The sequence below is a fragment of the Elephantulus edwardii genome, unplaced genomic scaffold (assembly GCF_000299155.1).
Source record: "Elephantulus edwardii isolate Elephantulus edwardi_28Jun2011 unplaced genomic scaffold, EleEdw1.0 scaffold00157, whole genome shotgun sequence".
NCBI lineage: Eukaryota > Metazoa > Chordata > Mammalia > Macroscelidea > Macroscelididae > Elephantulus > Elephantulus edwardii.
The window spans coordinates 954,360-968,069 of record NW_006399907.1 but is presented as its reverse complement, the minus strand read 5'-3'; the positions used below and the strand labels follow the sequence as shown (position 1 = coordinate 968,069).

The 13,710-nt window shown below is 40.2% G+C and overlaps 1 protein-coding gene across 1 annotated transcript in view; it reads right to left on the bottom strand.

Moving 5' to 3' along the window:
- The window catches only part of SSPN (sarcospan), a 66,900-nt gene extending 53,553 nt beyond the window's left edge, over positions 1-13,347 (bottom strand). The window contains exon 1 of the mRNA XM_006895057.1: positions 12,964-13,347. Coding sequence (XP_006895119.1) covers positions 12,964-13,239 — 276 coding nt within the window. The 5' untranslated portion in view covers positions 13,240-13,347. The remainder of the gene's footprint in view (positions 1-12,963) is intronic.
- Between the last annotated feature and the right edge of the window lie 363 nt (positions 13,348-13,710).

Below are 13,710 nucleotides of genomic sequence, written 5' to 3'. Positions count from 1 at the left end.
TTACAGCAACTCTAGGTTTGAATCTGTTCTTCCGTTCCTTGAGCTTAAGAAATGCTGAGCGAGTTCGGTAGAATATTATCTTTTTCAACTATGCTGTTCTAATTGCCCTAGATGAGTCCCGAGACTGTGGTCCTTAGCCTTTAAATCCCTGGAGATCAGCCCCTGAGATGTGTGGATGTGTCTAAGAGTCTTTCATATCTATTTTCCCTATACTCTCTATTCTAGATAAGAATATACATACATATAGAACTTCAAATAGCATGTGGAAATACAGGATGCATCACGATAGATGGAGAAAAGATTCAAATTATCAATATTTCATTTTATTTGTATCAGTAATTACACCTTTCATATTACTGTTGTAATACCCTTGGCATTAGCCATCAAGAAACCAAAAGACATGATACATTGAGAAAATCTGTTGTCAAGGACCTCTCCAAATTACTGAAGAGCAATGACATCATCTTTAAAGATTAAGGTGAACCTAATCGAAGCCATTGTCTTTCCAGTCACTTGCTATGCATCTAAAATTTGACAATGACTAAAAATTACAGAAGTGATGTCTCTAGGCTGTGGTGTTAGAAAAGAGTACTGAATATCCTATGAATTTCCAAAAGTACAAACAAATATGTGTTGGATAAAGTGCAACCAGGGGGCTCCTTGCAGACAAGGCTGTATCATTTTATAGTATGGTGAAGTTTCATCTCATTTATTTTGGACAGTTTGTTAGGAAGAACCCTTGGAAAAAGACACCATGCCTGGAAATGTGGAGGGTCAGTGAAAGAGGAAACCTCTCAACACAATGGATTAACAGAGTGACTTTAATAATGGGCTTGAATCACTTCTCAGGCTTTTGGCTAAGATCAAGTGTAATAATGGGCTTGAGTATATCAGAGATGGTGAGAATGGCACAGGATACAACAGAGTTCAGATCCATTGTTCATTGGGTTACTAAGAGTTGCAGTTGATTTGACAGCACATAACAACAACAGCAGCACACCTACATATGCATTCAGGAATGCTCTTGTAAAACTTCTTCCATGTATTTAGCATACTTTTTTCTTTACTTCCAAATAATTGTGTGTTAGTTTTGCTCTTGTAAGACTGCATAGTGTTTGCCAGAACACCCTTTCATTCTTGTCTACATCTTCATATCTTCCTTTGCCTTGGTCACTTGGTGAGGATTTCACCCATATTGTGAATTGGTGACAGTGTCTGTGCGGAGTTGTTCTGCTCATCCAAATTGCCTATCTACATGTTTTAATGCACCAAGTCCTTGGGGGAAAGATGGACAATCTTCTCCAGGAGATTCGTAGCTTCAGAAATCTACTAGAGGGTCAGCAATGAATTAGTTCTGACTCAAAAGAAATGAGATCTTTCTATATGTATATCTATTCTTGGCTTTTTATAATAATAGTATTATTAAATACTTGGCCATTTGTGATTGATTTATTTCATCCATCGTAATGTCTTTCAGGTTTTTCTACTTTGTGTGATAGTTCACAGATTCATCATCAATTTTTGCATATTATTCTGTTATTTCTATATATCACTTTACCCTTTCAAACACTGATGGGCACTTAAACATGGGTGTGCACAAGTCTATTCATACACACTTCATTCTCTAGGATATATACCCAGCAGAAGGAATATCTGTTTTACTTAGGGTCACTATGAGTTGTAGTTGATTTGATGGCACTTAACAACAACAGCTAATGAAAGAGCTCTGGTAGCATAGGTTAGGCTGCTAACCAAAAATAATCAGTTTGAATCCTCCAATTGTTAGCAACTCGATGCACAACAGCCCTAAACCCTGCTCTATCCTGTGCCAATCGCACTGTCTCTGACACTCCCATCCCGATTGCCCCAGTCACTGAATCAATCCACCTCATAGAGGGCCTTCCCCTCCTGCACTGTCCCTCCACCCTCCCAAGAATGATGTCCCTCTCCAAGGATTGGTCCCTCCTTGCAACATTGCACTGATGAAAAATTAGTAGTCTGCCCATAAATATTTGAAGTCTCAGAAAACTGATGGAGGGTAGAGATGATTAGGAATCAACTTGATGTTAGTGGATTTCGGGTTCAATAGTTAATGATTGTGAGTATCTTTCCACGTGTTTGTTATGTCTGTGTCCTTTGTCTGTTTTTAAATTTAATGTTTTTCTTTTGTTTTCCCTTGCTGTGTACCATTAAATCAGATCCGAACAGGAGGAGATTGCCCCTCCTTCTCCAGCATCTGGATTCAAACTGCTTGCCTTTGAGATTGCAGCACAGCTTCTTGCCACATGGCCACCAGAGCTTCTTCTTGTCTTTCTTTTTTATTACTGAAGTTTTCTATACTTTTTAGAGATTGAATAAGTTGCAGGTTTTTTTTCTGTCTGTAACTTCTTTTTTTTTTTTTCTTTTCTGGCAGTCTTTCGATAAGGGTGCATATTCAATTTTTATGAAATCCCAGTTTTCTGGTTGTTCTCTGTCCGTATATTATTAGTTGCATAGTCTATTTATGCTATACATACTTAAAGGCTCCTAGCTTTGTTTCTATATTTCCTTTCATGAACCTTATAGGTTTTGGTTTAACATTTTGGCCTTTGGATCTTGTTTCATTTTTCTACAGCTGGATATACCATTTGGTCAACATTATTTGTTAGAGTTTAGCTCCTCCACATTTAATGGACTTTTTTTCTTCTCTTTGTCAGATGGCAACTTTCCATAGCTGTATAGATTTATTTCTACATTTTCAATTATATTCTATTTGTCTGTATCTATTATTGTACCAGTACTATGCTGTTTTGATTATCAAGGCTGGATTACTCTGTTCAACCTTAACTTTCCTATTCTTTATTTTATATTCCTGAAATTCTTTCAGAAAATATTTCACCAAATTCCTGATTATTCTTTTCACATTATTTTGTCAAATTAATTCTATTATGTTCAATTTTAATATTTAATTTTAGATCTTCAAGTATCTATGAGATTATTGTCTTATCATTGTTTACTGGAGACATCCAGTAAAGATTGAGTTAGACCATGTATTTATCCACTTCTCAGTTCTCAATACTGTGACAATTACTATAATAAAAAGTATTTCCCAGTGGTATCAGAGATGCTACAAAAGGATTTAGAAGCATACCATGTGAAAACAGCGAATTACTATGCAATGAGTTTCTATAAAATATAATTCCAGATTAAATTTCTCAAATGCTTACATGTTGCTGTTGCTGTAATGTATCATCTAAGTTGGAATCAGTCAATATCTGACCTTGCAGTGCGTTTTCAGAGTCCCTAAATCACAAGCAGATTACCCATCTTTCTCCTGAGGCACAGCTGGTAGATTCGAGCTGCAGGCCTTTGGGTGGGCGAACAAGTCCTTAGCACTAAGCCATCATAGCTCCCTATGCACACGTATAGAAATATGGTATGACATTTACCTTCTTGACTTGTTAAAGGATCAAACAAAAACCCTAATTCATAACTTCTCTTTTGTTCAGTTTTTCTTTATAAGCATAGTCAATTCATTTAATTGCGTCACCATGTCTTTCTTTCTTTATGGGTAATAACTACATTTGTTCTTTACTTGTTATATGTCTTACACATATATATAAAATAATTTAGCCATACTAACATGTCTTCGTTTTTTAATGAGTTATAACTAACAACTCTATCCATTCCAAACTTGTTAAGTGTTAATACACATACTTGTGAATGTTATGGTCTATCCTGTTATAAAATAATGACACAAAATGTCCCTATTGTTGACCTGGGCATCAATGGTAGTTTTTAAATTTAAAATATACCTGCATTTTAAATTCTTTACAGTGAGTTAGCAAATTAGGGGACTTTTAAACAAAACTCTTAATCATATGAAATTCTTAACAGAACTCTTAATTCATATTCATAGAGTGAGCTTTATGAATGACATTAAAGAACAATTCTTCCTTTCCTATTCAACTTTTGCCTTCAATTTTCTCATGTAATTGACACCTTAGTTTGTTCTAGCTAGTAGAATGTGTGGCAATGAAGAGTAATGAATAAAACTAAACCCCACAATACCAGAAAACCTCACTGCCATCAGGTTTATCCCAACTCCTGGCTACCTTCCATCAGGTATCTAAGGCTGTCAATCTTTATAGGAGGAGACTGTCCATCTTTCTCACATGAGTTGGCTGGTGGACTAAAATGGCTGACCTTTCAATTAGCAGCACAACATTTAAGAGGAAAAGAAAGTGCCACTTTCCATGGGAACACTCCCCACTAATAGACTGACATATACTAAATACCCACACTGGGGAGAAGAAGCAGAGTTTGCTCTTAAATTTAGTTTAGAGCTGTTGCTGTTGTTGTTGTTATTGATTTCTGTTGAGTCAAGCATGACTCATAATGACCCTGTGAACAAAAGACCTGAAAGCCTTTCTATAACTATCATAGTTTCTCAAAGTTCATAGATTTTCCAGAGGCTCATTGTTTAGGAAGTGGATGCCATTCCTGCTTTAGAGTAGAGATGCCAAATCAAATAAATCATCACAAGTGAAATACTCTAAAAGGTAAATGGGCTTTAAGAATATTTGTACGAGTTAAACTTTTTAGTCAAAAGTATTCATTACTGTCACATATAATAAGGGCATTTGTCCATCAAGATCTCCAGAGCTCTCCTCCAGGTTTGTGAGTCATTAATTTTAGACCAATGTCTAGCATGGCAGGTACCCTCAACAACCATCACTAAAAGAAGTCAAGCCAAAGTTCAAATATGCTATCCTTAACCTAAACGAAATTATGTTCATTTGACTAAAAACTGAAAGTCTCCCATTTTCTTAGATTCCTTCAATCTGTATACATTATTCATCATAAGAATTCCTGAATGATGAGCGAACTTGATTGCCTATTTGACACAGCTATTTGTACCACCAGTAGAAAGAATCACAGAACAAAATTTGCTGTCCAAATGTTCCCTGCCTACAGTCAATTTTATTCTCTAAGAACCTACTTCACTCATACTGGTCTTGTGATATGACTTTTCTATCATCTGTAAAGAATTTGAGAGCAGAATGATATTACCACAAGCTATATAATCTATACGAGATGTTCTAATAATGTAGTGGTCAGAAGCTGCGCTGCCAACCCGAAGACATGTGGTTCAAATCCACCAGCTGCTCCACTGGAAAAAGATGGACAATCTCTTCTCATGAAATTTACTGTCTCTGAAAACCTCCTGGAAGGTCAGCTATGGGTTGGTGTTACTCCATGGTTTATAATAACAGCCTATACAAAGACTCCATTTTATCTTTATTTTTTCCTACAGAAATATTTTCTAATGAAAGTAGTAAGACTTTAGTCATCCCTTTGATTGGGGATGGATGAAATCACAGTTATGTATATGTTGTTGTTGTTGTTATGTGCTGTCGAGTCGCTTGTGACTCATAGCGACCCTATGTACAACAGCCCTAAACTCTGCTCTGTCCTGTGCCAATCACACCATCTCCGATACACCCATCCTGATTACCCAGTCACTGAATCAATCCACTTCATAGAGGGCCTTCCCCTCCTGCACTGTCCTTCCACCATACCAAGCATGATGTCCCTCCTTACAACATGTCTATGTTAGACAGAGCCTCAGAATCCTTGCCTCCAAGGAGTCCCCCAGTTTGACCCTTTCCAGGATGAATCTGTTTATTTTCCTAGCAATCCATGAAACCTTCAATACTCTTCTCCAGCATCACCACTCAAAAGCATCAATTATCCTTTTATCCCCCTTAGTCATTGTCCAACTCTCTGCTGCATAACAAGTGATAGCAAAGACCATGGCCTGTATCAGACACACCTTAGTCTCCAGAGAGACACCATTGCTCTTCAGTACTTTGGAGAGGTTCCTAACAGCAGACTTTCCCATGGCAATATGTCTTTTAATTTCCTGGCTACTGGTGCTGAGAGTGTTGATGTGGAGCCAAGCAGACTAAAGCTGTGAACAATCTCAATCTCTTCAGCTCCATCCTGATACTGTCAATTGGCCCAGTGGTGAGCATCTTTATATTCTTGACATTGAGCCTCAATCCATATTGGAGGCTGCAGTCCTTGACCCTCTGCAGCAAGCACTACAGGTCCTCCTCAGTTTCGGCAAGCAGGGTTGTGTCATCTGCATAACACAGATTGTCAATAGATTTCCACCAATCCTGGCACCACACTTAATAGAGCCCAGCCTCCCGCAAAATCTGTTTTGCATACAAGTTGAAAAGGTATGGAGATAGGACACATCTCTGGTGTACACCCTTCCCCATTTTGAACCATGCAGTGTTTCCTTGCTCTGTTCTGATGACTGCCTCTTGGTCCAAGTAAAGGTTTCTCATTAGCACAATCAAGTGTTCTGGGATTCCCATTCTTCTCAGAGTCAGCCACAGTTTGTTATGATCCACGCAGTCAAACGCCTTTGCATAGTCAACAGTTATGTACATGTTGTTGTTGTTGTTGTTATGTGCCATCGAGTCACTTGTGACTCATAGTGACCCTCTGTACAACAGCCCTAAACTCTGCCCTGTCCTCTGCCAATCACACCGTCTCTGATACACCCATCCTGATTACTCCAGTCACTGAATCAATCCACCTTCCCCTCCTGCGCTGTCCCTCCAACCTACCAAGCATGATGTCCCTCTCCAAGAACTAAACACAGATAGACATTCCTCTGGCATTCCCTGCTTTCAGCTAAGATCCATCTGACATTAGCAACAATATCCCTAGTACCACGACCCCTTCTTCTGAACCCAGCCTGGACTTCTGGTAGTTCTCTGCTGATGTGCTGTTTCAGTCGTTTTTGGATGATCTTCATTAAAATCTTGCTTGCATGTGAAATCAACGATATCGTTCTATAGTTTCCACACTCTGCAGGGTCACCCTTCTTTGGGATGGGAACAAATACAGATCTCTTTCAGTCAGTTGGTCAAGTGGTTCTTCTCCAGATTTCTTGTCACAACTTGGTTTGCACATCCAGGGCAGCATCTGTTAGCTGAAATATGTCAATTGGTATACCATCTATTCCTGGGGCCTTATTTTTTGCTATTTCCTTTAAAGCAGCTGGAACTTCTTCCTTCATCACCATAGGCTCTTGCTCATTTAAAAAAAATTATTTTATCTCCTGAAATTCCACTGGATATAAATCCCTGTTCACAAATCACAAGGCCCTCCTAAGTCTAAAACCAGAGGTTCACTGAATATTCCTCAAGTCACATAGATGTTGGTCAACAAGAAGTTATCGATTGTTATCTTTATCCACAGATCCAGGTTCTAACTGGTAGGTAAGTGCTTGGGTGTCAACTGCAAAGTTGAACATCCAAACCCCACTCAGTGGCTCCATGGGAGAAAGGCCTGACTATGTCAACCTCACAACCCTATGGGGAAGTTCTACTCTGTCTGGGGGATTATTGTAGGTCAAAGGATACCTCAGGGCACCTAAGAACAACATTGTGGGATTGGTTCATTCCCAAATCTCAAGGCAATGAAGTAATCAGTACCCATTGTTAATGAGCTGATTCTAGCCAAGGGCAGATCACCCAATAAGCAAGACAAGCCCCATTCACTTGTTGTTGCTTACTAATCTGTCTCTCAACTCTCATTGCTGTCAAGTCAAAACTCATAGCTACACCTCCCCCAAGTTTTCAGAAGCTATAAATCACATGGGAGGAAATGACCCACCTTTCTCCCGCAGTGGATTTAAACTTCCAGAGAGCTGCCATCTTTGGATTAGCAGTGCAACTGCCTATGGATTGTCCACCAGAGCACCCTGCTAATCTCTGGTCAGGGTGAAAATGATGTGCAATTGTTCAGTACAGATTAGTAATTAAGTACAGGTTAACCTATGCTTACTTTACTTTCTGGATACTCTGTTGTCAGTAACTCCAGATTTTAAAAGAATTCTGAATGAACATGCTAAGCAATTGGGAGAGATTGATGTCAGTCCCATGTGGTAACATTATCTTTGACAAGGTGAAAAATCTGTGAAACTGTTCACTGTAGAGTAATACGTAAATATGAGTAAGTCTGTGTTTGCTCTATGAGCAATCTGACACTAATTTGGATTCCTGACATCCCTATGGACTGCCCTAGAGTTTGCTAGACTTTAATCATTACAACAGACTTCTACTTCTTTCTTTCTTAGAGCAAGTAGAGTTTACATCATCAACCTCTCACCAACACATCACCAAAGCTCTTAATAGAACAGTAATCCTGCAACCAGCGCTAGAGAGGAAGACCCAGGAAGAGATGGATTGACTCAGTGACTGGAGAAACGGGGTTAGGTTGGTCAGAGATGATAGGATTGGCTCAGGATAGGGCAGGGTTCAGAGTTAATGTAGGGTCACTATGTTAATAGGGTCACTATGAGTCACAGGCAACTCGATGGGACACAACAACAACAATGTTCTGGCAAAAGTCAACCAGAATAGTGAGAAACAGGGGAGTGAAGACAGGTTAAGATGCCCCAGTCCCGGAATTCTACTTGAATTCAGCCCAAATTCCAGAAGTTGCTTTGGCTCTGAGCTCCACATATTGATAGGATATTCTTTAGACTCACACAAGGAAGACCTGTTAACACTACTATTATCCAAATATATGCACCAACAGCTAAAGCCAAGAGGAGGAAATGGAAGATTTTTTAATACATTTTGCAGTCCGAAACTGACCAAGCACACAACCAAGATGTGTTAATGATATTTGGAATTGAAATGCAAATCTTGGGAACAATGAAGAAGAGTAGTCAGAATGTATGAAGTTAGTGACAGAAATGAGGCCAGAAACAGAATGATCAAATTTTGCATGTTCAACAATTTATTCATCAGAAACACTATTTTTTAAAAAATGGTGACTTTATACATGGACCTCACCAGACTGACTGCATAGGAGTTAGATTGACCTTATCTGTGGAAGAAACCATTGTAGAAACTAAATACCATAAGTCAAAATCAGGCCAGGTGCTGACTGTAAAACAGACTATCAATTGTTCACGTGCAAGTTCAAATGGAAGCTGAAGAAAACAAAAACAAATTCATTAGGACCAAAAATCTATCCCACCTGAATTTAAAAATCATCTTAAGAACAGGTTTGAGGTATTTAACACCATTGATCAAAGATCTGATGAATTGTAGGATGACATCAAGGATGTTGTCCATGCAAAGAGTAAAATGTCACTACAAAGACAGAGAAGAAAGGAAAAAAAACAAACCCAAAATAGATGTCAGAAGAAACCCTGAAAATTGCACTAGAGCACCAAGAAGCTAAAGCAGGGGAAAGGATACTGAAGTAAAAGAGCTAAACAAAAGATCTCAAAAGGCACCCCAAGAATACAAAGCAAACTACTATAATGGAGTGTTCAAGGACTTAAAATTGGAGAATAAAAAGGAAGAACTCACTCAGCATTCCTCAAGCTGAAAGAACTGAATAATAAACTAAAGCCATGAGTTGCAATACTCAGAGATGCTATGGGAAAAATCTTGAAATATCCAAGAAACATCAAAATAAGATAGAGGGAATACACAGAATTACTGTACCAAAAAGAATTTACTGACACTGAAATATTTAAGGAAGTACCATATGATCCAGAGACAATGGTAATGAAGAAAAAAGTTCAAGCTGCACTGAAGGCATTGGCAAAAACATAAGGCCCCAGGAATAACAACTGACATTTTATAACGAGTAGATATAGCCCAGGACATGCTCACTAGTCTATGCTAGGAAATTAGGAAGACAGCTGCCTAACCAACTGACTGGTAGTGGTCCATATTTGTTTCCATTCCCAATAAAGGTGATACAACAGAATGTGGAAATTATTGAACAATATCATATGCAAACAAAATACTGCTGAAGATCACTCAAGACTGGCTAAAAGAGGACATTATGTCCAGATGTTCAAGCTGGAGTTTGAAGAGGCTGTGGCACCAGCGTTATCATTGCTGATGTCAGATGAATCCTGGCTGAAAGCAAAGAATACCAGAAGAATGTCTATTTGTGCTTTACTGACTATGCAAAGGCATTTGATTGTGTGAATCATGACAAATTATGGCTAACATTGAGAAGAATGAAAACTCCAGAACACTCAATTATGCCCATGTAAAGAGTATATATAACTAGACCAGGAGGCTGTCGTGTGAACAGAGCAAAGAAATACTACATGATTTAAAATTAAGAAATATGTTTTCAGGGTTGTATCCTTTCTCCATACCTATTTAATGTGTATGCTGAGCGAATTATTCAAGAAACTAGATTTTATGAAGAGGAATGGGGCATCAGGATTGGAGGAAAACTCATCAATAAAATGTCTGGAGAAATTATAGAAGTACCGCATATTAATCAATTATCACTGAAGTTACTAAATAGCAGCTTGACTGAGAACAGAAGAGAAAGGGGAGAAGGCCAAAGCAGTATCTTCTATGAGTTCAAATTGGATTAGAAAATGTAGCAAGTCTAAATGAGCATTCTCCAAGTGTCCAGAGGAAACGGGGCCATTTCTACCCTTAAGTGTCCACTATGATTGATCACTAATAGCTAATGAAAAGTGCTAACACCCATTGAGTGCTCACCATTAGCTAGCACTGCTCTAAGTGCTTAACATTTAGCCCTCAGGACAACCCTAATCGATGGGAATTACGATTACCATTCTGATTTTATAAATAAAAACGTGGGAGCCTAGAGATCTTAGGTAAGGTGATACAAGCTGTTGACTGAGCTGGCAATGACCCTGCTGGGTGCTACACCAGGAGGAGTGGTTCTGCATCTGCACAGCATCGCCCTGCCTCAACCTCTTTTCCTCTCCTAGAAACATGGAAGAGCATCTTGTGACTAACACAGAAAGACAAGCATAGTTTCTATACAGGTCAGTGACATGTAATCCACAGCTCTTGTCCAGCTTGGGACAAAACTGTTTCTTCACCCACCTGCTCAGACACTTCCTCACTTTTTCCAGGTCATCTCTCCTCTAAAGATATATTCTCTCAAAGGAAAATGTGAAATTAAAGAGATCATGAGGGATGCACTCTCTGAGCAAACCTAAGACACAGCCTAGATTATAAACTGGTAAGAAGAGAGGACCAATTGCATATAATCCTTTTAATGCCACACCCACAGAGTTTCCACTAAGATTAGGAGCATCACAGCTGATAGGATGTTCAGTCCATCAAACTTTAGAGTTGCTCAATCTGCATGTCATGGTATTCAACCTTAAGAGGAGCTGCTTTCTTTTCCTTCTAATTTGCTTAATCTCCTCTCCTGTGATTTACAGTTTTGGAAACCCAATGGAAGGCCGGTTATGAAATGAGCATTTTTTTTCTTTTATGAGAATTGGCTACTATTGGTAATGAAAATTTTGAATTTGAAGTTAAGCAGTCACATTCACAAATTTCACAAATGATACTCAAAAACATAAAATGAAGGAAAGTCATCCTTTAAAAAAAATCATTTGTCCAACTCTAAACCACATTTCACCCTCCCCCCCACCCCAGTATCTTTTACAGTCATTGAGATGACTAAAATACCCAGTATATCTTAGGGAAAAGCTATTTTTGAAATTACTTGATTTAGAAAATGCTAATCATGATAATTTCGTGGGAATTTCTTAGTACACAAATTAAAAGTTTTAAATTGCTCCGCAAGAATCTATGAATTCAAGTAATCTTAATTAGAAATTAGCGGTACTGATGCATATTTATCAGGTATCTTTAAAGTCTGTCATGACATAAGATTATTTTGAAGGTTGTTTTGTGACTTGGAGTTCCTGTGGTCAGTAACAGCAGTAATGATGCAATATGAGACCAGGAGTGCCCATTCTAATCGCAGCTGACTCTACCACTTTGAGTCTTTGGGTCTGAAGGAAATGTTATTTGGCTTCTCTTAACTGGAGTTTCTCATGTGCAAAGAACAAACCATAAGTCTCACCTGAAAGCATTGTTTCATGGGCTAGATGAAATAATGCCTCAGAAGGTGCCTAACAAGCTGCAAGGCCGTTTAATCCAACATAATATTAAAATTACAAACCAAATATGAGTTTAAGGAGCAATGTCCCTCAAAAAGGACAACACAGATGAAGTCTGGGATTTCAGCAATAGGAACTGACCTGGAGGCAAGGCTTTTCCAACACTTGACCCTGGATGAGGCTGGGTTTGTGTCCTATTACTTAATAAATGGAAATGATTGTAGCTATCCCGTAAGGATGTAGGAGGATGGAAATCACATGTATAAAAGCCTCTAGCAACACAAACACATAGTAGGTGCTCACTAAATGACGCTCCTTTTAAATTGAAGAGTTCACTGAATTGAGCCAAATATGTGATGTGTTTCAACAAAACACCACCCCCAACAGGCGAGCCGTGTTCTGCTTAGAACAGTACATCCATAGCTCAGTCCCAGGTGGGCTCTGGCCATGGCCCACTCCACTTTACATGCCTGTGGATTCAGGCTGCTCTAAGCTGTATTCTCGCGTTTCTGTCTTAGCTAATTATCTGATAAATACTTACACATGGAACTTAAAAAAAAGAAAAAATATTGCCCAATGCAGCAACTCCAAGTATAGGCCTTTTCCTAGACGCCTTTTTACTAGATGAATTTACTTCACTTTTCTCTACTTAAGTAGGGGCAGGGGTGGAGTCCGGAGGAGAGGGTAAGAAAAAGCCATAGTGAATCAATGTTGTTACTGGGGCTGTTCAATTTGACAAAATCAGCAGGCTTTGTGATCGCCCTCCCTGCTCAAGAGCGTTGCCTTCAGCCTCCTTGGAAGTGTCAGGATCAACAAACCAAAGAAGGGCAGGGAGTCCTACCCCATCCACCCTGAACTCCGGAAAACCAAGTGTGCAGGGCATCAGTTAGCGAGCTGAGCGCGGGTTAGACGAGTGGAGAGGGGAGGGACGCATGCATTTGGGTTAGTCTTAATTCGACCATGCAGCTTTGCATTCCTGTTTGGCAAACGCGCTTAGGGAAAACAGACTTGATGCTTACAATGATCCCAGCCCAAAATGGAGTGTCTCTGACTAGCAGGGAGGAGCTGACGCTGGCCATGAGGAAGCCCACCACGGTCACGCCGATGCCTAGGGCCAGCTGCAGCAGGGCGAGCAGCAGTGGGAACCGGCAGCCGCAGCACGTCTGGGCCTCCTCCTCCCCGCGCTCTTTGGGCGCCCCTTTGCCCTTCTTCGGCCCCATGTCGTCGGGCTCGGCGTCCCCAGCCGGCAACCCCCCCTGCCTCTGCTGGCCGCGGGGCTGCTTGTCCTTGCCCATGGCGCTGCGTGGGTGGCTGGCCGGTGGGTGGGAGCCTGGCGGGTGGGTGGGTGCGTGTGCGGCGTGCTGGGACCCGGAGCGCGGCGGCGCTGGGCGGGCTGAGCCTGCCCTGGTATTCGAATTACGGAGGCTGAACAAATATGGAAAACATTTGGAGCAGACTTGCCCGAGTCTCCAAAGGCCACAAGGAGCCCGCTGCAGAGGGGGATTCGAGGGGGGTCGCCAACTGCCAACACGGCCTGGACGCAGTGCCCATGGCTGGGTTTGCTAGTCTCCCGTGGGGGCTGCGCGCAGGTCCTTGGGGCGGCTTAATCCAGTGCCTTTTAAACAGGCTCTCTGTGTCTGAATGTGTCTATGTGTCTGTATATGTGTATTTGCTTTTGTTTTTGTTTTCTGAAAGGTGCAATGCTAGCTGATGAATCATTTTGAGTTTAATTAAGAGACACTCTATTCCAAAATAGGCGTTGCAGG